This window comes from Purpureocillium takamizusanense, chromosome 2 (assembly GCF_022605165.1).
Source record: "Purpureocillium takamizusanense chromosome 2, complete sequence".
NCBI classification, from domain to species: Eukaryota; Fungi; Ascomycota; class Sordariomycetes; order Hypocreales; family Ophiocordycipitaceae; genus Purpureocillium; species Purpureocillium takamizusanense.
This window is the reverse complement of record NC_063069.1, coordinates 1,780,679-1,800,265: the sequence shown is the minus strand read 5'-3', so window position 1 is coordinate 1,800,265 and position 19,587 is coordinate 1,780,679. Positions and strand designations below refer to the sequence as shown.

The window sequence follows — 19,587 nt, the reverse complement described above, 5'->3', positions numbered from 1 at the left end:
TCCGCGACGCCACCACATTTGCAAAAGACAACCAATTATAGTATGTACTATGTAGTAGATATCAAAAAGAGCTTCGTCGCTCAAGGGTCGAAAAAGTTTGCCGAACTTCAAAAGGTAGATTCTCCCTGTCGCCGGGCCATCCCGTTTGCACATGCCCAGTCCCATTGGCTAGGCGCACACTGGCTGCATATGCACGGGCTCGCATCCTGCACACCCACCAGGTCAGATCAAATCGCCGCCGCCACCATCCTTCCCGTGTCTTTGCCTGATATTCCTTCACCGGAGCTGGCAAGGGCGGCCGCTTCCATGGCCTCTGAGTCCCAGCGGTCCCGGTAGTGTTGCTGGAGCGTTGCCGCTGACGTGGGCTCGCGCACGAACTCATCCAGCGCCTTGGCTGGGAATGCCCAATGCAGAAGCGTATAGACCAGCATGCTTGAGAGATAGCCGTATACGTAGTTGAGATAGTACAGTTCTATGGCCGCGTCTGTAACAGTGACCGATGTGTTGACTTGTGAGACAAAGCCGGGAAGCGGTGGAATTACACCGACAATCCACTGCAACGATCAGCACTGGCCGTCTAAATTTACCCTCGCCCAAGTTGGATGCATAATCGCGTGAAAAAGAACTTACCGCAACAGGCGCCCGCCAGTTCACCCCCCACGTGTACCAGTATATGCTGCTCCTGTCTCCGCGGTACAGGTCATCCACTTTGAACTTGCGCCTGCAGACGATGAGGTAGTTTGCAGTCATCATGCCCGTCATTGGCGCAAGAAAGATGCCGTAACTCGACAGGACAGTCAAGAATATGGTGGCCGTGTTGACCAACCGCCAGGGATTAACTGCGGGGCTGATCAGGGCCGTGATATACGCGCCCCTGCGGATATTGATGTACTTGGGAAACGTGGACGCGAGGTCAATGCCACCCGCCAGCGCATTGCCCGGTATGCTGCTTCCCAGCTGCGAAACAACGAGCGCGAGGCCGGCAAAGAAGACAGCGGCGCGGGTTCCTGAGCTCGGGTCTTTTTCCAGGAGTCGCACAAAGAGTGTGGGTGGGTTCCAGATGGCCTCACCATCGAAGCGATGCTGGGTCGCCGCAACGACCAAGATGCCAAGCACAGCAGCATAGTTGCAATACAGCGGATACGCGATCGCCTGACCCCATATGGCATCCCGGGGCCGCTTCGCCAGACGAGCGTAGTCGTTTTGGTTGAGAATGCCGGCCGCGATGGATCCAACTGTGGACATGACGCCGTACACCATCAACCAAGCAGTGCTGTTGGGTCCGCCGGTCAGAGGGATGGTGCGCTCCGAGCTGAGGGTGCTGCCGAAGCCCGTTGGTCCCATGGTGGCCAGTGCCCATATTAGCAAAACCAGGAAGAAGATGAAGGTTACCGTCGCCGCGACATAAAAGAACGGCTGGAGCCTGTGCGGCCGGATCCAGAGAAATGGCAGGCTGATGACACAAAAGATGACGTAGGCGACAAATTGCGCAGAGGTCATCCCGGTATCAGCAGGGATCGTGTTGGGTATGCGCGATTCGTACTTGGGATCCCACGAAAGCAGGATCATGTAAATGCATTCACCGCCGACCCAGGCTTGGAAGCCATACCAGACTGTGCGCGGTCAATTTTGGTCGGTAAGAGCCAGTCACGGGCCACGTACCAAACGACAAGAAGATTCGGTTCCATATCGTAAACTGGGAGCCCCAGATACCCCAGATGGCACGGCTGTACACGGGAAAGCCGACTGCACCCAAGTTAGTCCCAAGGACAAGTAGAGCGGAAGAGGTTCCGCATACTGTGATAATAGGCACCGGCCAACGAGCTCAGCAGAAGCGCCGTGGTTGCGATAATATTCCCGACAACGATGCCTGGGCGTCTGGTCAGGGTTTGATTCAATGGGCCGTTGGACGACCGACAAGGAGGGTGGCGGGGACATACTAATGATGGCCTGCCACCAAGTAAGGCCGAGCGGGATGAGCGCGCTGCCAGTGAGGAACGTAGCGATGTTACAATTGATCAGGAGCCCTTAACGACAGTCAAGTAAGTCGGTGTCGATAATAAGAATGCCGAGCACGTACAGTAGTTGTGAAAGGCCAGGAAGTTCCACGTCCGTCGCTCGGCCTCGCAAGGACGAACGTCCTCGTTCTGGGCGAGCGTTGTTAGTATGGAAATCCAGGCTGCATGCAACAAAAGGGCAACAATACATACAGTCAAAGCCGAGACATTCTGCAGCTCAAAGCGCTTCACCAGAGTCTTGAGACCCATTGCTTCTGTTGGTGGTGGGGGGTGCTGTAGGTGGCTTTGCGCAAGCGTGGATGTCCGCGAGTAAACCAACAGCGGGTGTGCCCAACAAGTATAGTAGTTGTTAGACAGCACAACCCCACGAAAGACTCGACGCCCTTATCTCGCAACCGGCGTCGGTGGTGATATTGGGATGAGACTGCGACTTGGCGGAGCTCCGATGGGATGAACGACCGACTGTGGAGGCAGATGGAGCCCCCGGATTTCGGCCCCCCTGGGGCTTGGGGCAACGGGGTCAATGGAGGGGCCAGAGCAGGCTGGTTGCAATCAGGGTCCCAAGCGAGCGATATCCACTCCGCGAGCCTCCGTCGTGGGCGTGTTCGTGTCGTGTATTGTCCAGCCTCAACGTCGCGAGGTGAGTCTCTGGAGTCGAGATTGGTGGGGTGGGGTGGATTGCAAAAAATCGACTGCTGGAGGAGAGGCCGCGGACTTGATTGACTAGCGTCGCCTGCTGCCGTGACCCCCAATCCCAGGGTGCTGGCCGCCCACAATTACTAAGGCGGCCATGATGACCTCGATGGTACGTTATTTGCCCAATTGCCCATATCAGGACGTCGGCCGGCGTGGGTTTGCGACGCGGAAAAAGAAGAAGCGGCCGGTATCGGGCTCGTCGAGCTTGAGCCGATAGTACGACTGCGTAGTTCCTTTCCAAGAAGTACAAAACCAACGTCTGTATCAATGCATGACCGGGCGGACGTCGACTAGTAGCAAGAGGTGGCGCTGGGGAATGCTCGACACGGGCGGCGCGCATCCAGCAGGGGCCGACGACAACCTGGAAAGTACCTGTAGATTGGGCTGATCTTCCTTTGCCCTCTTGCGCTGAATTGATTGACAAACGGTGTGCCATTAGGTACCTCGATAAACAGTCAGAGCAGTCAGTTCTGTCGCATCTTGTTAGCACCACAGTCCGTACTTTGTGCATACCCACCGTGCCAATGTAACACACCCGCCACAAGCGGCCTCTGACCGAGCCACTCCCATTTCTGGCTTGACCCATGGATCTTCCATTACTGCTGCGCACATCGCCATCGACATCCGCTGCAAGACAAGCAGCCCGTCCAGGAGGCAGATACGCAATGACTCCTGCATCGCGCACGCTCCCGGCTATCCCATGAAACGCCGTATGCCACGTGGAAACCCATCGGCGAACTTGCAGTGCCTATTATGGCCCCCCCCCCAATTCGCAACAGCCTGCACAGCGCATCGTCGGCAAACCTAACTCGCCCCCACAGCGCCTCGTCTTGCTGAAATTGCCCGACTCGGTTCCCCGCAAGCCCGCCAGAGATTGCCATCCCGTCACAGACAACGCCATGGCGCAGTGGGCTCTTCCAGCTGGTGGCTCGGTGGAGCTTCGACGGAGATCCGCTTATCGAGCGGGCGTCGTGTCCGCATGTGTCTCTCGTCATCCTTGGATAACATCCTTCTCCATGTACTCGCGCGAACAACACATGGGGCAGCTGGGCTGGCACCAACAACTCGAACGCTTCCGTCCGGCCGTAGCGATATCGCGGAACCTCCTCAGCCTTCCTTGTTTGTTGTGCCTGCCCATCGGCTTACTGCGGCTACCTCCGCTCCGTTGGCCCCGTTTCCTCCACTGGCTCATAACTTGCCCCTCAACCTCCGATCGGCCAGTTGGCTCGCAACCCCGTGCACTGGGACTTCCCACCTCTTACTTAAAAGAGAACGGGGTTCCTGAGGATAGGCCAAGTCAAACATCGCCAGACACCCAAGTGTGCATAGTCTCTGGGCTCGCTGCAAGGGCGCACATCAGCAAGGACCATGTCCCTGTATCGTATAGGCGTGGACGTTGGTGGCACCAACACCGACGCAGCCATCCTTGATATCAAGGCCCTGAGCAGCCCCGACCGCGGTGTGCTCGCCTCGTACAAGGCCACCACGACACCCGACATTACCAGCGGCATCGAGGAGGCAATCAGGGCCGTTCTTGCAAGCTCAGCCATCGACCAAAGGCGCGTCCTCAGCGTCACTATCGGCACCACCCACTTCATCAATGCGCTGGTTGAGGCTGACGCCAGGCGGCTGGACCGTGTTGCCGTGGTTCGGCTCTGCGGCCCTTTCACTAGACAGATTCCCCCCTTTTCAGGCTTCCCCGTCGGCCTTCATGGAATTCTGGATGGGGGCGTCTATTACCTAAACGGTGGGCTGGAGATGGACGGGCGAGAGATTGCGGCTCTCGACCCCGAGGAGATCCAAAAGGCTGCCAGGGATATTGTAGCCTCTGGAGTCAAGGCTGTCGCTCTTGCCGGCGTCTTTTCACCTCTGGATCATGAAGGAATTCACGAGGAGCGATGCAAGAAAATTCTGCTCGAAGAAGCCCCTGATCTCAATGTCGTCTGCTCCCATGACATTGGCCCTACCGGCTTCTTGGAGCGAGAAAACGCCACCATTCTCAACGCCGCCATCTTGAGAACTGGACACCGAGTGAAGAGGGGCTTTCGGAAGGCCATGGCGCGACTCAACCTCGCATGCCCCCTCTATCTGTCTCAAAATGACGGAACCTTGATCGACGCCGAAGCCGCCGCCGACTTCCCCATCAAAACTTTTGCTAGTGGTCCGACAAACAGCATGACCGGCGCAGCATTCCTGGCCGGTATCGACCAGAAGCACGACGGTAAGCCCAATGGCACGACATCTACCAACGGCGACGCCAACAAGGAGCAAGCACAGATTCTCGTTGTCGACATCGGAGGGACGACCACAGATGTCTGTGCCTTGCTGCCCTCTGGCTTCCCTCGCCAGGCGCCCGGGTTCGTCGAATTTGGAGGCGTCCGCACCGCTTTCTCCATGCCCGAGGTCGTCTCCTTGGGGTTGGGCGGCGGCAGCAAGGTCTCGGTCGACGAGACACAGCCGGACCTGGTCTCCGTTGGCCCTGCATCCGTGGGACACCTGATTCGGCAGCAAGCCAAGATATTTGGCGGCTCTACGCTGACAGCGACCGATATCGTCGTCGCCGCCGGCAAGGCTGATTTAGGGGACGCCGGCCTCATCAAGGACGTTCCTCAATCGACTATTGACCTCGCCCGCAAGGACATCAAAAGGAAGCTTGAGACTGTCATCGACCAGATGAAAGTTTCTGCGGCTCCTGTGACAGTACTTCTCGTCGGAGGCGGCGCTCTGCTCGTCACTGACGAGTTGGCCGGCGTAGAGAAGTGCATATCGCCGGTCCATCAGGGTGCGGCAAACGCTATTGGCGCTGCCATTGGTAGAGTCTCCGGCGAAGTCGACACTGTTGAGATCCTCGAAGGCAAGAAGGAGAAGGACGTTCTTGAGGCCGCCTGTAAACGCGCAATCGACATGGCCGTTGAAAAGGGGGCCGCACGCGACGATGTCAAGATTGTCGAGGTCAACAGAATGCCGCTTCAGTACATGTCAAAGGTCACAATCCGCGTGCAAGTCAGAGCAGTGGGAAGACTCGCCATCCCCGATGACATATCTCTTCTCCAGAACCCTGAGTGGACCCTGAACGGCGACGCAGACGAGGCCGAGGGCGAAAAGGTCAGCGTGCCGAACGCGCTGGAGCCCACGACCAAGCCTAGTCTCGGCGTTGACATTGAGTCCTACCGTCCCGATGTCAGGAACGGAGTATGGTACATATCGGAGATTGATTTAGAGTTCTTGGCCACTGGATGTGGTGTTCTAGGCACTGGCGGCGGCGGTCCGACATATTTCGAGTTCCTCAAGGGCTTGGAAGCTTTGCGAAACGGTGGCAAGGGCAAGATGAGAGTCGTTTCTCCCAAAGCTCTCAAGGACGATGACATTGTCTGTTTCGGTGCCTACTACGGCAGCCCCACCGTCATCAACGAGCGCATGTCTGGTGGCCGAGAAATCATCGACGCCATCGATTCCATCACCAAGGTTCAAGGCCACAAGGAGTTTCATGCCTTGTTGGTCGATGAGATGTAAGTGACCCCCCGCAACTCCCATGACACTGGCACCAACAAATTCCGCAGCGGTGGTGGCAACGGCATGTGTGTGTTCGGCACTGGTGTACACTACGATCTCCCTGTTGTAGATGGTGACGCCATGGGCAGAGCTTACCCAACGATATACCACGGTAATCATTGTCCCACACTCGCCGCTTCCATCACTGCTGACCACGACGATAGTGACTTTTAGCGTCTATGGCTATCCCATGACTCCCTGTGCGATTACCGATGCCGCGGGCAACTCGTCCGTCATCATGGTAAGGTTGACACTTACCACAACCGGTATCTCAAGGCCACTGACAGGAGATCGTTCAGAAAACGGATACGCCGGCACGGCTGGAGAAGCTGCTACGCGACACGGCTGTTGAGCTGGGGCTGACCTGTGCTTCATCAACGTGCCCGCTGCCAGGGTCCACAATCAAGGCCGCCGCAGTGCAGAACACTATATCTCAAGCCTGGTACCTTGGACGCGCAGTGAACATAGCCCGCCGCAAAAAAGCGAACTATGTCGACGCAATCGTGAGTGGTGACCAAATTTCGTTACCAGGAAAAGGTTTTGCTGACACAATCAGTTCGATGTCTGCGCCGGAAAACTGCTGTTCACCGGCAAGATTGTGGATGTGCACCGATACATCGGCGGTGGATATACGATGGGGGCCGTCGTCCTTGCACCTCTGGGAGCTGACGAACGAGAAGCTGCTAGCGAGAGCAAGCAGCAGGTGCCGACTGACAGGCATATGGTGATACCATTCCAGAACGAGTACCTGTACGCGGCATATAGTGATGCTGAGGGATCCAAGGAGTCACAAGAGGTTGTGTGTACTGTGCCGCACCTCATCTCGATCCTGGGTCAGGACGGCGAGGCGATCGGCTCGCAGGACCTGCGGTACGGCCTGCGCGTCAACGTCATCGCGCTGCCAGCCCATCCGCTGTGGACCACGGAGAAGGCGCTCAAGGTCGGTGGTCCAGAGGGCTTTGGCCTCGACATACCTACGGTTGGCGTGGACAATGATTTTACGGAAGCGAAGAGTGTGATTGATGAATTTGACACACGAACATAGCGGCATAGGAGCGGTATAACGGAGATGATTTACGGCCCAAGGACTCACTGCGTGCCCCCCGAATAGAATATGTGAACGTGCAATGTCTTCTATGTCCAATCAATAGTAGAATCTCTACTGCAACGGCCACTTGTCTTTATCACATTTTACTTGGATTGCATTTCTTTTGGCAGTTGCAACTTCTGTCATTCTGTCTGGCAACTATTCGCACGTAGCTCCTGAAAGAGTGGCAGGGCCATGGTCGCGTACATCTGATGCAAAACGATCGAAACATGTCCTCCGGGCTCGTGTTTTCCTCTTTTGGGTTTGCCCGTGGTTTCCTGTTTACTGGGCGGTTTGCTTGGCGCGAATATCCCAGACCTTGAGGGCTTCCTCGGCCGCCTTCAGGCCGCTGAGGGCCATGGCGCCAAAAGTCGGGCCTACATTCAAGCAAGCCATGTTAGTATTATTTGGGCTTTGCAATTGATGGTAAGGACTTGGTGGTTTGAGCACATACCCATGCGGTTGGCGCCGTCAACCTCTGACAGCTCCATGCCGCCGACGATGAGACCGGGGACGATCTCGCGGGTGCCCTTGACAATGGCGTCCTCGGCCGTGTTCATATCCAGGCCACGCATGCCGCCGAGCTTCTCAATGCGCTGCATGCTGACGAGGCGCTTGACGGAGAAGGCTCCCATGGGGCCGTCGTGGCCGGTGGTGGAGATGACGAGAGGGGCGTTGATGGTGTTGGGGTCCATGCAGGACTGGTCGTCGTGGTGCATGGAGACGAGGGTCCAGTTGGTGACGACGCCGGTGATGCGGACGCCCTCGCCCTCGTCCAAGGCCTGGCGGGTGATGAGGTCCTCGACGCAGGTGGCGTTGAAGAGCTTGATGTTGGGCATGGCCAGGACCTTGGACATGATGGTGGAGGTGAAGAGGGCGGCGTGCTTGACGACGACGTAGTTGCCCTCGTCCTCGTAGGGGACGCCGACCTCGCGCAGGAAGGCGTCGGCGGGCTTGCGCATGACCATGGCGGAGAAGAGCTGGCCGCCGAGCCAGGCGCCGCCGCCGGGGGAGACGGAGGCCTCGATGATGGCGATCTTGAGGTCCGGGCGCGTCTTGCCGAGCACGTAGGCGGCGCTGAGGCCGCACGAGCCGGCGCCGATGATGACAATGTCCGACTCGGCGTACGTGTCGAGGTCCTGGAAGTAGCGGCGCGTCATGGCCCGCGACACCTGGCTCTCGCGGATGGGCGCGAACCGGAAGGTGTCCCACTGGCCGAGCATGTCGTCAATAGTGGTGGTGGTCTTGTTGCTGTTGACGCCCTTGACGGCGAGCTTTGACGCCGGGGTGGCGAGCTCAGCGGCGTGCTGGGGGGGCGAGACGGCGGCGGGGGGGCTCATGATGGGCGGTGGTGATGTTTGATATGGTCTGCACATGTTAGGCGTTCGCTGTCCTCGCAGGCAAAAAAGGGGGGAAGAGCATGATCCTTTCGCTGGTATTATCCAGATCAAGTTTGCGGCCGTATAATCTCAGCCACGCCCCCCTCACACTCCGCCAGCAGCAGGCGACGGCTCCCAGTCTTGTTTTTTTTTAATAACTCGGGGAGGAGATCCCCAAGCTTGGGAGCCGTCACGGAGGAAGCTGCACGCCAGCGAATTGCAAGAAGGGCGGGCACCGGCTCATGCAACAGACAGTACCTGATGATGATATTTGATCATGGTTGGATAGACTACCACGGAAAGGCGCCATGATGCTCGAGTGGTGGTGGTGGTGGTGGATTTCTGCTTGAGAAGGAAGAGCTCGAGGGGGGTTCGAGTGTACCGGTTAGGAGGATATGAATGGCTGGGCCTCAACAAAATAAAGACGTTAGAGCGCGGTTCTGTGGCCAGCCTGCTTTTACCTGAGAAGGTGACAGAAGGGCAGGGGAGATGGGAGGGGGAAGCTTCACGGACTCCTTATTGTGGAGGATAAGCTAAATTGCTTTGGCAGAAAGTGCTGCTGCTGAAGATTGTATGTATGGTCAGACGTTTGAAGGAGAAAGAAGACGAGGGGGAGGGGAAATGGAGGTGAGGGGGAGGCTCGACAGGTTTTTATGAAGCCCTTGTCGACCTGCCACTGCGGGGGTACGGTACAAGAAAAGTCGCTCATATTGCACTACCTACTACTACTACTACGGACAACCAGGAGGCAAAATTGCTAGTAGCTTGGTACTTACTACACTGGGAGAGAGAGTTTTGTGTGCCATCCAATATGCGTCCACACATCATCATCAATGGGCAAGGAATGCATGCATGGATGCGATGTCGGCTCCATCGGAGAGCGGGGTCCGGCCGTCTGTCCCCCGCCCCCCCGCCCGCCGGTGGCCCGGCAGTACCCGGGATGTACTTTGGGTTGGCTGTTGAGTTGCCGATAAGTTACTTGCACCGAGGCCTTTCGACGCTTATACCCAAGGAGTTGTTGCCGCTTTTGTATACGATGCGCTGTAGGGCCCGAGTCGTAGAGTCATCTTGTTTCCAAAGAGAACAGAGGGGGAAAACCCCCCGATTGTCTGAGCTTCAGCCTCCTGGCACGGGCTACCACCAGCGTGAATTGAAGGTGGTGTGTGCCGGGAACGTGGGTGGGCTGGTTGGGCCCATCGAGCTATGCTCGCTCTCTCACTCACCACTTTGCAGCAGCTCATCCATCTGGTTGTGTGTTTGGGTGTGGGCCGCTGCGCAACTTGCGGGTGGGAACGGACGCACTTGCTGGCGCGGCAGAGCCAATGAATGGCTTGACGAGAGGGTAAAATAAGGTGCTCGCTCCTTGTTCATGTTGTTGGTGGACGATGGTGCAGATGGGGCCCACCGAGAGCCGAGAACTGCAGCTGGCAGTACGTATGAAGTACATCTACGAAGTAGAGGGGGGAGGCGTAACGGCAGATATGGCGCACATGAAGAAGCCAAAAGCCACCCGGACTGCATCGCCCCATCAATCGTCACGCACATGCATCGTTGGAGGTGCAGGAGCCGCTGGGAAGGGACGTTTGGGGACTGGCATGTGCTCTCCAACGCAACTCCAATGCGATGACACAACGACGTGCCGCCGGTGTTTTTTTTTTTCTTTCGCTCACCGTTTCCCGCCGTCTTGGGGATGGTGGCACAGGTCCTTATGTGTTCTCCGTATCTTTGTCTGTCCCGGACAACGTGCCGGCGTACGATTCGCTTCCTACGTACTACAATATACGTGCGCGACCATCACATAGATGGCTTCTAGTTGATGTAGATTTCGCAGGTTCGTCGCACGTCGTGCGCGTCCCGACGGCACCGACAAGGTTGGCCAGACGCCGGACTTCCATACAGTATACGTGCAACCAGGGATCCGGTCTCATCTAGGTATACAAAGCACTTCGTGTGGAGGCTGTCCAATAGCACTGGACGCAACGACGCCAGAAACGATGCCCAACCATTGACTCGTGCGACATGGTTGATGGTCAAAATACGGTTGTTTCCTAGTAAATCATTGGACGACTGAAACGATTGGAATATGCAAACCATTGGGAAAACGAGCACACGGCCAATGGTGGAAGGGGATGCATTTGCTGACCTGTGTCGGCATTGGCCAGGGGAAGCGGAGGCATCGACAGCTTGAGGAAGCTGCGAGACGTCAATTTGGGCAACCACAGGATGGTACGTACCAACCTACCAAGTACTACTTCGTGCCTGCTTCGTACTTCCCGCAGGCGTAGATTAATGCGATGCGCTTTTCCTTGCCGTCAAAGCAAGCTCATTCTCCCTCCGAAATGGTTTTCGTTCATTAAAGTGGCATCGCGTGAGGTGGCTCCCGACCCGAGCCTGATGTCGGCCGTCGCCTCTACTAATATCTCCGCCTGCCTGGCAACACAGGGCTTTCGCCAGCAGCAGCTTCCTCCTTCCTACGATTCAATGACCTCGCGAATAGTCTGAACAAAGCGCTCCGGGTTATGCCCAAAGCGTCCGAGGAATAGGCCGTCCAAACCGCCGCTCAGTCGCGCGTACAGGCCCGGGCCCGCGCTCCCGCCGTACACGACCCTCGTCTGGCCCTTTCGCCGGCGCACGCTCTCGAGGTTCCGAATGCCCGCCACGACTGCCAGAACGTGCTCTTCGCCCGCGGGCTGGCTGGCGCCAATGGCCCATACCGGCTCGTAGGCCAGCACGGCCTCGGCGTCGTCTGCGAGGCTGCCCAGCACAGCATCGACCTGGGCGGCGCACTCGTCCACCGCGATCGATACATCCCCCCGGCTCTTCTCTCCGATGCAGATGAGGGGGACCATGCCGTTCCTACTCACCGCGGCGGCCTTGCTTGCGACTGTCGCGTCGTCCTCGCCAAAGAGTCTCCTGCGCTCCGCGTGGCCGACCTCGACTATGCGGACGCCCGCCTCGGCGAGCACGGCGGGGCTGACCTCGCCGGTGAAGGCGCCAGCGTCTTCCCCGTGGCAGTCCTGGGCGCCGAGCCAGACGGGGACCGGTGCCGTCTTGAGCTGCGACGCCGTCTCGGTCAGGGAGACGAAGTCGGGGATGACAAAGATGTCGATCTGAGAAAGCTGCGAGCCGGAGACGGTGGCAAGGTGGGCGAGGAACTGGCTGGTGAAGTCGCGCGTCTTGGAGAGGGAAAAGTACATTTTGGTCGAGAGGCCGATGAGCCGCCGACGCGGCGGCGGAGTGGACGAAGCCATGGTCGCGAAACGTGGCGACGGGCACGCGCACGCGGTTTGGTTGTGAAGTATTCCTCGAGCGACTGTTCTGTTTCCTCGTGTTAGTGAGGGCCAGTCTTGTCGCCTTTCGGTCTCGTCTGCGACTGGTGGGGGGGGCATGGCCGACCGGGAGCGGGACTCAATGGGAGGGAGCACTTACAACAAATTGACCCAGTAGAGGCCGAAATGAGCCGCATGCAGGTGCAGTCGACCAGTTTCAGTTCAATCCATACAGTATAAGCACAAGCAGCAAATGCATCGCGCCCGACGCAAAGGTAGAACACGGGGGGGGTCCCGTGACGGCTACTCTGCGATGAGAGGCCCCCCTCACTCCGGCGGGTCGCTCTGCGGCGGCCGGCTTGGCCGGGCGTGTGCCGCCCCCTAGTACTTACCGCATCGGGAATACCGGGGGGTCCGCCGTCCCGTCCCTGGGCTGGGACCTGGATAGCACATCCAGCACTAACATGCGCCGGGCCGGGCGCTCGGGGAGCAGCCCGTTGCGGCCGTGTGCACTTTGCACTGGGTAATGAGGGCCTGCGCTCTGGCGACCCCGTCAGGAGTCTCTGGGATTTGTATGCTTGCAGTCTGGAGGGTATCCGCGCGAAACGGGGCATGCCAGGCGCGAAGGCCTGTGTATTTCTTCTTTAAAAAAAAATAGGATCATGCTGCAGGATTTCTGGCGATGAGCTATAGAACTGTACGAGTCTAGAAATGCAACGCTCGCTGCCTACAGTACAAGCGTGGTGTGCGTGTGCAGCCAAGTCTCCTCTCGTGTTGGTGATTTTCTGTTTGCAACGCCGCCCCCTTTAACACCATATGGCGCCTCATCATCATCATCATCATCCGCCATCATCACGCCTCACACGCCTCGAGCTGCACAATCTCGTCCACCTTCTTCGCGCTCGCGCTCGTCGCGTCAAACTCGTACCCCAGCCACTCCCTGGCCAGGCGACGGGCCAGCTCAAGGCCGACGACGCGCTCGCCCATGCACAGCACCTGCGCGTTGTTGCTCAGCACGCTGCGCTCGACGCTGAAGCTGTCGTGGGCCGTCACCGCCCGCACGCCCTTGATCTTGTTGGCCGTGATGGCGACGCCCAGCCCCGTCCCGCAGATGAGCAGCGCCCGGTCCGCCTTGCCCTCGGCCACCAGCCGCGCCGCCGAGGCCGCCCGCGTCGGGTACGCCGTCTTGTCGCTGCCCTCGTGCGAGCCCACGTCGATGACGGAGGCGACGCGCGAGTCGGACTCGAAGTCGCGCTTGATGGCGTCTTTGTAGGATATGCCGGCTTCCTGTTTTGTTTTTGTTTTTTTTCGTCTCGTCAGCGCTGCTTTGGCCATGACATGTATGGCGGGTGGTCCTGGGCAAGGTAAGGGGAGGAGGGGAGGGAGGAAGGGTGAACAAGCGCGGCTTACATCGCAGCCCATGGCGATTCTCCATGGTGGTGACATCTTGACTCTCAACGTCTCGCTTTGTGGACTTGAGGAGAAAACAATGCAAGTAGGAGTCAGACTCTGCGTCTCAGAGGTCTTCAGGAAATGGTATGAAAAGGAGGGTTTGGGGGAAGAGGTGACTGCCCGGCGAGGGAGCGGACCGACGTACATCAAGTGCTGTAACGGCTCTTCTTTACTTGCCACCAGACAGACCAGCGCACGACACAAGTCCAAACGCCAGAGTTCCCCCCCTCAACAACGGACTCCCCACTTACAGCTGCTCCAGCATCATCCATCGCCCGCCCGCCCCAGACCAAACGCCAGGCCAGCAGCAGCAACATGGCATTCCGACGTCCAACAACACGCGCCTCGACCCAACGTAAGTGCCCCTCCCCCTCTCCCTGTTCCCACTGATGACTGCATAGCGCATTTTCATCGTGGGGCTCGGCTTGCTTGCTTCCTTGCTTGCTTGCTTCCCCCGGAGTCGGCTGTCACCCCCTCCCTCCACTCAGTTCCGCTTCAAAATGTGGGGGAATCCTGGCGGCGGATTTCCTAATCTGGAAATCCGGGCTCCTCAAAGGAGGCAAAACCACCAACTTCCCTACACCACCACCACGACCAGCCGGTCCAGAAATTCCGTGTCGTCAGGAACCGGCCATGGCTTGATCGGACGGATGGAGGCAAGGTACACGTATGCGGGGACCGCGGCATGTAGACTGGTATCGGGAGCGCCTACTGCTCTCGGCCTGATGGCGGGCGAGGAGCTGAACCCCGGTGATAGCGCTCGACCGCACGGGGGCGCATGCGTTCGTGTAAGTCGGCCGCCAGGTCCAGCCACCCCATGCGCCCATGCGCCCACGCAGCGGACCAAAGTCCGCGCGCGACACGCACGTTGATGTCTGTCTGCATCCTTCTGCCTGTGGTAGCTCGTCCGAACTCGGGAACGTTCTTGGACCGTTCGTGCCGGCTCGTCTTCAGCTTTCTTACACCTCCTTGAACGGGGCACGCCAGACGACCTTGTATGTAAAGCTGCTCCGTTGCCATTTGGATCGCAGAGTCGAGACACCGAGACACGCACACAGACCACAAAAGAGAGAGGCGTCACCATGTCGAAACGCCATCTCTTCAACTCGCCCGATGGCCTGGTCAACAAGGCCCTCCGCGGCATCATCGCCTACAACCCCTCCCTCAGCCTCGACGAGGCCAACCGCGTCGTCTACGACACCGCCTACGACCGGCGCAACGTGAGCATCATAAGCGGCGGCGGCTCCGGCCACGAGCCCGCCTGGACCGGCTACGTGGGCGCCAACATGCTCGCCGCCTCCGTCCAGGGCGACGTCTTCGCCAGCCCCAGCACCAAGCAGATCGTCGCCGCCGTCGACGCCGTCCCCAGCGACAAGGGCACCATCCTCGTCATCACAAACTACACCGGCGACTGCCTGCACTTTGGCCTCGCCAACGAAAAGGCCAACGCGCGCGGCCACAACTGCCGCGTCATCATCTGCGGCGACGACGTCTCCGTCGGCAAGAAGAAGGGCAGCATGGTCGGACGGCGCGGTCTCGCCGGGCAGATCGGCGTCCTCAAGGTCATGGGCGGCGCGGCCGGCGCGGGGGGCTCCCTCGACGACGTCTACGACCTGGGCGTCGCCTTCTCGCAGCAGATTGTGTCTATCGCGGCGACGCTCGACCACTGCCACGTCCCGGGGCGGACGGAACACGGCATGCTCGACGACGACGAGGTCGAGATCGGCACGGGCCCGCACAACGAGCCGGGATACAAGAAGTTGTCGCCCGCGCCGTCGCCGTCCGAGCTCGTCCAGTCCATCCTCAAGCACTGCCTCGACGAGAACGACCCGGAGCGCGGCTACGTCAAGTTTGCGCCCGGCGATGAGACGATGCTGCTCATCAGCAACTTTGGCGGCATGTCGCACCTCGAGATGGGCGCCCTGGTCGACGAGGTGCTGGAGCAGCTCGCCCGCGAGTGGGACATGGAGCCCTCGCGCATCTGCGCCGGCTTCCTCGAGACGTCGCTCAACGCGCCCGCCTTCTCCGTCTCCGTCATCAACGTCACGGCCGCGGCCAAGAACTGCCGGTACTCGGTCGACGAGATCAAGAGCTTCTTCGACGTGCGCACCAACACGCACTGGGAGTCCATGGCCGGGTCGCAGGCCACGCGACGGCCGCGCAAGGAGCAGCTCGTGCGCGCGCCGCAGGAGGAGCGCAAGACGGTCGACGATACGCGCGACCTCAAGGTCGATCCCACAATCTTGGAGAAGATGCTGCGCAACGCTTGCGAGCAGCTCATCGTCGCGGAGCCGGATCTGACGAGGTGGGACACGGTCATGGGCGACGGCGACTGCGGCGAGACGCTCAAGACGGGGGCCACGAGCCTGCTGGCGGCGCTGGACCGCGGGCTGGCCCGGTCCGGCTCGGTCGTCAAGGTGCTGCTCGAGCTCGAGGACATTGTGGAGAGCAAGATGGGCGGCACCCTCGGTGGCATCTTGGGCATCTTCTTCGTCTCGCTACGGGCGGCGGTAGAAAAGAACATTGAGCTCGCGTCGTCCAGGGGCACCATCGCACTCTGGGGCGAAGCCGTCTCGAGTGCGCTCGAGAGCCTCAGACGGTACACGCCGGCCAAGATTGGAGACCGCACCGTCATGGACACCCTGATCCCGTTCGCCGAGGCGACCAAGAGCGGCGGGCTGGACAAGGGCGTCAGGGCCGCGGTTCAGGGCGCCGAAGCGACCAAGACGATGACGCCCAGGCTCGGCAGGGCGACCTACGTCGGTGCGGGTGCCAACGGCAACAAGGAGTTGCCCCCCGATCCTGGGGCTTGGGGCGCCATGGTGGTTGTCCAGGGGCTGCAGGCAGGCATGTAATAGACGTTCTTCCTCTTGTAACATTGATGAGATTGAGGCCACGAAGCTGAGGCTACGGCAAAAGTACAACGCTACGAGAGAGTAATATGCACCGAATATCCACAAAAGTGAAGCCTTATACATTTGATACATGATATCGGCCTGGCAAGGGCGTGCTTCGGCAAGCCAGCGAGGCGCGCCCTATAGACTACACATGCATGCAAGGCAGACAACGCCAACAGAACTACTCAACTGTCATCAGCGCTTGCTGTCCGCTTACCTCCCCCGCTCCGGCTAGATGCCTCAACCATCAGAAACAGAACAGTATTCACAATCACAATCATTCACAATGTCCGGTGCTGAGCCTTCATCCCAAGTCCTGCAAGCATTTGGCGTCTCGGGACCCGTGGCGCCATTGAGCGGAGGCAGAAACCTGTGCTTTACGGCAGACAACGTCGTCTTCAAGCCGTGCGACCACGACGCTGAGTCGCAGTGGCTCGGCCAACTTCTGACGAGGCTCTCAGAGTCTCAGCCTACGGGCACCAGATACCGCGTCGCCAGACCCAAGCCGCTCGCCAACGACGCAACTCAATTCGTGTACGAGGGCTGGACGGCTTCCGCGTTCCTCCCGGGGCGCGACGGGCCAGACGGTCGCTTCTCCGAGATTCTCCAGATCAGCCAATCCTTCCACCTTGACGTCGCGGCCCTCGTTCCCGAAAAGCCGTCCTTCATCGGTACGCGCCGTGACCGCTATGAGTTCGCCGATCTCGTAACCTGGGGCGAGCGAACACTCGACGACGTGCCTGGGGTGAATAAGGAGTTGTTGGCCTACTTCGATGCGCCGCTGCGGGAACTGCGGCAGATGATGAAGCCGCTCCCGTCCGACCTGCCTTCGCAGCTCATCCACGGGGACCTCACGGGAAACGTACTCTTCGACGACGAGGGGGGTGCTCCGCCCGGCATCATCGATGTGGTATGCTATTGGCACCCTGCAGCGTACGCGAAGGCCATCGTGGTGGCCGATGGCTTGGCCTGGCATGCCCAGGGCCGGCGTCTCGTGGAGCTATACGGTCTGGACGAGCTTCATCTTCAACTCCTCGCTCGAGCGCTTCACTGGCGCTGCATCACGTTTGCAATCGACTCCGACATGGACTGGATCCGGAGCCACATCGCCAAATCAGACTATCCAGGGGCAGTCTGCGTGCTGCGCGACGTCATGGCCGACATATGATGCCACCGAGAAGCACTGGCTGCCTGCCTGGAGGCCCTTGTGAGTGAAGCAGAGAAGCAATACTGTACGTTTCAAAAGGCGACATTGTAAGCTATGGCAACTTTGCGCACACGTGGCGGTGCCCGGCGTATCTCTCAATGCTCAGTCTCTTGTTGCCATTCGGCTCACTCTCAAGGACAGCTCCATACTCTCTCCCTATGCTCCTTGCACATGCTTATCCCACCACTTGAGGCAACGCATGGCCCGAAGCGTCACCCACGGCGACGGTTTCCCCGGGCCGTCATTCACCTTGAACCACGTTCGGCCTGGCAGGTCCCAGTCCAAGGCCCATTTCCCATCCTCACACCTCTTCGACCTCACATGTTCGACGGCCTCCTTCAGCCTCGGATCAGGTTTCTCACCGGTATATTGCCCGACGGCTCGGAAGTAGTCCAGCGCCCGCAAGACGTCGTACCTCCAACGATTCGGGTGCAGGAAGCGCAAAAACTCCACGTCGGCCGGCTCTCCCGTGCTCAGCCGTCGAAATAACTGTCGCCTCAGGAGATACTCCTCGCCCGACTTGCGCGCCGCGACAGACTCAGGGGTCCCGCGTCCCGCCTTCTCGTGCTCGAGCAAGCCCTCGAGAACGTTAATGGTCGTGGCGAACGAGGACCGCACGGAGCCGTTTGCTCTTTCGCAGTTCCAGCCGCCATCCTCCATCCGCTCCCCCAGCAGGCGGCGCTGCACCAGCCTCGACATGTCCACGCCAAAGTAGCTTCCGTTTCCGACGGTCTGGCCGTTGATGCACTCTTCCGTCTCCCCCTCCCAGAACGGCTGGCCACCCTCGTCCCAGCGCGAGTTCGCGCCTACCAGTTCGACGGTGCGCTTGGCCCAGTCCGACGACGGGTCGAGGCCAAATTCACGCAGTTGCTGCAGCACGCTGTACGTCGCCGTCCAAGGCTGCCCGACCTCCTTCCACTCTTTTGCCGTCATGTCCGCCGGCGCGAACCCCCCGCCAGCCCATTGCCCGTCGGGATCTTGCACCGAACGAAGCTGAGCGCCCCATCCCTCGTTCTCGATCTTATGGCGCTCTCTCGAGTAGACCGCTTCGGGACTATCAAGAATGTCTCGCAGGACTTGCCAGCGGATCGCTGGGTCAGAGGCTAGAAGCCATTCAATCACGACGTCGTCCGAGGACATGCTGAGTCTTGCGTGTAGTTCGAGAGTTGACCGTTCAGTCGACAGCAGATGGCAACGGTGCTTCACAGTCTGGAGGTGAAGGTACAAGTAGAGGTTTGGTTCAAAACTGAACTGGGTGTCGTTGGCTCAAGACGTCACAAGCGTGAATGCCTCCGCTCCTACTGGTGAAGTTTACTATGGCCGCGCGGGGAAGTTGTTCACGACAGCGCTAACCCTGTTCAATCGCAATACTTCTCATATGTTGCTACTCAAATCGCTCTACTTTTTTGCAGTTTATGAGGATATCCCTGGGACTCGAAACTCGTTCTACAATCTCGGAAGGTCGAGTCTCAGCTCAGGACACGAAGCAATCTGCTCTTTAGTGGCCGTGGACTTGCAGAATTGATGTTTTCACGACACTCGGCTAAGACGGGTTTCAATTGGGATATTTCGAGGTGCATCAACGACATCACTGGACACAGGTAGAACAGGATATCATTGATTTCGAATCGAAATAGTGATCCAATACTGTAGGGTATATTGCAGTTCTACAACGAGAAACTATGTTGTGTCAATTTGTTCTATACCAAATGCCTCACCTTCGGTTAATCTCAAAGATATTGATCCCTGTCGCAAGGCATGGCATGAAGTCAAGACTATCCCGGGAGAAAAGGCTCATCTCGGCTCCGATCGTCCGGTTGTCGTTACACGACGTGCGGGCGAGATCGGCCTTGCTCGCATGCATATACGTAAGCACTTACACAGACACGCCCGTTATACAACCCGCAGCAACAGTCCTCAATCGCGTTCGCAAGACTGGTGAACCCAGAACGCCGGGAATATGGCCAGTCCCGGGTACCCGGGAGAGTTCCATCACATAGTTTGTCGCGCTGGTCTCGCAGCGCCGTCTG

The 19,587-nt window shown here is 58.9% G+C and overlaps 8 protein-coding genes across 11 annotated transcripts; 3 read left to right on the top strand and 5 right to left on the bottom strand.

Moving 5' to 3' along the window:
• Positions 1–21: 21 nt before the first annotated feature.
• On the bottom strand, positions 22–2,760 carry JDV02_002361 (uncharacterized protein). Of its 2 annotated transcripts, XM_047983382.1 has the most exons (7): positions 2,211–2,760; positions 2,081–2,147; positions 1,941–2,027; positions 1,799–1,870; positions 1,663–1,746; positions 631–1,613; positions 22–554 (listed from the first exon to the last, which is right to left on the bottom strand). In XM_047983382.1, exons 1-7 carry the CDS (start codon positions 2,265–2,267, stop codon positions 228–230), a joined length of 1,677 nt encoding a protein of 558 aa, XP_047839353.1. In that variant the 5' UTR covers positions 2,268–2,760; the 3' UTR covers positions 22–227. The 2 variants fall into 2 exon arrangements, with proteins under 2 accessions (XP_047839353.1, XP_047839354.1); XM_047983383.1 differs by lacking the exons at positions 1,941–2,027; positions 2,081–2,147; positions 2,211–2,760 and having other exon boundaries at positions 1,799–1,926.
• Positions 2,761–3,517: 757 nt separating this feature from the next.
• On the top strand, positions 3,518–7,371 carry JDV02_002360 (uncharacterized protein). Of its 2 annotated transcripts, XM_047983380.1 has the most exons (5): positions 3,518–6,223; positions 6,275–6,378; positions 6,431–6,507; positions 6,566–6,769; positions 6,823–7,371. In XM_047983380.1, exons 1-5 carry the CDS (start codon positions 4,083–4,085, stop codon positions 7,309–7,311), a joined length of 3,015 nt encoding a protein of 1,004 aa, XP_047839351.1. In that variant the 5' UTR covers positions 3,518–4,082; the 3' UTR covers positions 7,312–7,371. The 2 variants fall into 2 exon arrangements, with proteins under 2 accessions (XP_047839351.1, XP_047839352.1); XM_047983381.1 differs by having other exon boundaries at positions 6,275–6,507.
• THI4 (thiamine metabolism- protein) lies at positions 7,343–9,342 on the bottom strand. Of its 2 annotated transcripts, XM_047983378.1 has the most exons (4): positions 9,246–9,342; positions 8,991–9,141; positions 7,808–8,721; positions 7,343–7,730 (listed from the first exon to the last, which is right to left on the bottom strand). In XM_047983378.1, exons 3-4 carry the CDS (start codon positions 8,691–8,693, stop codon positions 7,636–7,638), a joined length of 981 nt encoding a protein of 326 aa, XP_047839349.1. In that variant the 5' UTR covers positions 8,694–8,721; positions 8,991–9,141; positions 9,246–9,342; the 3' UTR covers positions 7,343–7,635. The 2 variants fall into 2 exon arrangements, with proteins under 2 accessions (XP_047839349.1, XP_047839350.1); XM_047983379.1 differs by having other exon boundaries at positions 7,808–9,342.
• Positions 9,343–10,930: 1,588 nt separating this feature from the next.
• On the bottom strand, positions 10,931–12,233 carry JDV02_002358 (Triose-phosphate isomerase). The gene is made up of 2 exons (XM_047983377.1): positions 12,162–12,233; positions 10,931–12,050 (listed from the first exon to the last, which is right to left on the bottom strand). Exon 2 carries the CDS (start codon positions 11,981–11,983, stop codon positions 11,204–11,206), a length of 780 nt encoding a protein of 259 aa, XP_047839348.1. The 5' UTR covers positions 11,984–12,050; positions 12,162–12,233; the 3' UTR covers positions 10,931–11,203.
• A 452-nt stretch (positions 12,234–12,685) lies between these two features.
• Positions 12,686–13,532, bottom strand: DERI1 (Ribose-5-phosphate isomerase). The gene is made up of 2 exons (XM_047983376.1): positions 13,412–13,532; positions 12,686–13,288 (listed from the first exon to the last, which is right to left on the bottom strand). Exons 1-2 carry the CDS (start codon positions 13,445–13,447, stop codon positions 12,854–12,856), a joined length of 471 nt encoding a protein of 156 aa, XP_047839347.1. The 5' UTR covers positions 13,448–13,532; the 3' UTR covers positions 12,686–12,853.
• Positions 13,533–14,315: 783 nt separating this feature from the next.
• JDV02_002356 (uncharacterized protein) lies at positions 14,316–16,339 on the top strand. Its single transcript, XM_047983375.1, has one exon. It carries the CDS (start codon positions 14,536–14,538, stop codon positions 16,306–16,308), a length of 1,773 nt encoding a protein of 590 aa, XP_047839346.1. The 5' UTR covers positions 14,316–14,535; the 3' UTR covers positions 16,309–16,339.
• Positions 16,340–16,631: 292 nt separating this feature from the next.
• Positions 16,632–17,646, top strand: JDV02_002355 (uncharacterized protein). The gene has a single exon (XM_047983374.1). The coding sequence runs from the start codon at positions 16,637–16,639 to the stop codon at positions 17,516–17,518; it is 882 nt and encodes a 293-aa protein (XP_047839345.1). The 5' UTR covers positions 16,632–16,636; the 3' UTR covers positions 17,519–17,646.
• A 67-nt stretch (positions 17,647–17,713) lies between these two features.
• JDV02_002354 (uncharacterized protein) lies at positions 17,714–18,697 on the bottom strand (the record flags this gene model as incomplete). Its single annotated transcript, XM_047983373.1, has 1 exon — positions 17,714–18,697. One exon carries the CDS (start codon positions 18,695–18,697, stop codon positions 17,714–17,716), a length of 984 nt encoding a protein of 327 aa, XP_047839344.1.
• Between the last annotated feature and the right edge of the window lie 890 nt (positions 18,698–19,587).

Coding starts and splice junctions, on each gene's coding strand:
- JDV02_002361 (XM_047983382.1), bottom strand. CDS start 2,267: ATGGGTCTCAAGACTCTGGTGAAGCGCTTTGAGCTGCAGAATGTCTCG. Junction 1,871..1,940: donor TTGGTGGCAGGCCATCATTA/GTATGTCCCCGC, acceptor CCAGACGCCCAG/GCATCGTTGTCGGGAATATT. Junction 1,614..1,662: donor CCGAATCTTCTTGTCGTTTG/GTACGTGGCCCG, acceptor GACCGCGCACAG/TCTGGTATGGCTTCCAAGCC.
- JDV02_002360 (XM_047983380.1), top strand. CDS start 4,083: ATGTCCCTGTATCGTATAGGCGTGGACGTTGGTGGCACCAACACCGAC. Junction 6,224..6,274: donor GCCTTGTTGGTCGATGAGAT/GTAAGTGACCCC, acceptor CAAATTCCGCAG/CGGTGGTGGCAACGGCATGT. Junction 6,508..6,565: donor GCAACTCGTCCGTCATCATG/GTAAGGTTGACA, acceptor GAGATCGTTCAG/AAAACGGATACGCCGGCACG.
- THI4 (XM_047983379.1), bottom strand. CDS start 8,729: ATGTGCAGACCATATCAAACATCACCACCGCCCATCATGAGCCCCCCC. Junction 7,731..7,807: donor TGACGGCGCCAACCGCATGG/GTATGTGCTCAA, acceptor GCTTGAATGTAG/GCCCGACTTTTGGCGCCATG.
- JDV02_002358 (XM_047983377.1), bottom strand. CDS start 11,983: ATGGCTTCGTCCACTCCGCCGCCGCGTCGGCGGCTCATCGGCCTCTCG.
- DERI1 (XM_047983376.1), bottom strand. CDS start 13,447: ATGTCACCACCATGGAGAATCGCCATGGGCTGCGAT. Junction 13,289..13,411: donor GAATCGCCATGGGCTGCGAT/GTAAGCCGCGCT, acceptor AAAACAAAACAG/GAAGCCGGCATATCCTACAA.
- JDV02_002356 (XM_047983375.1), top strand. CDS start 14,536: ATGTCGAAACGCCATCTCTTCAACTCGCCCGATGGCCTGGTCAACAAG.
- JDV02_002355 (XM_047983374.1), top strand. CDS start 16,637: ATGTCCGGTGCTGAGCCTTCATCCCAAGTCCTGCAAGCATTTGGCGTC.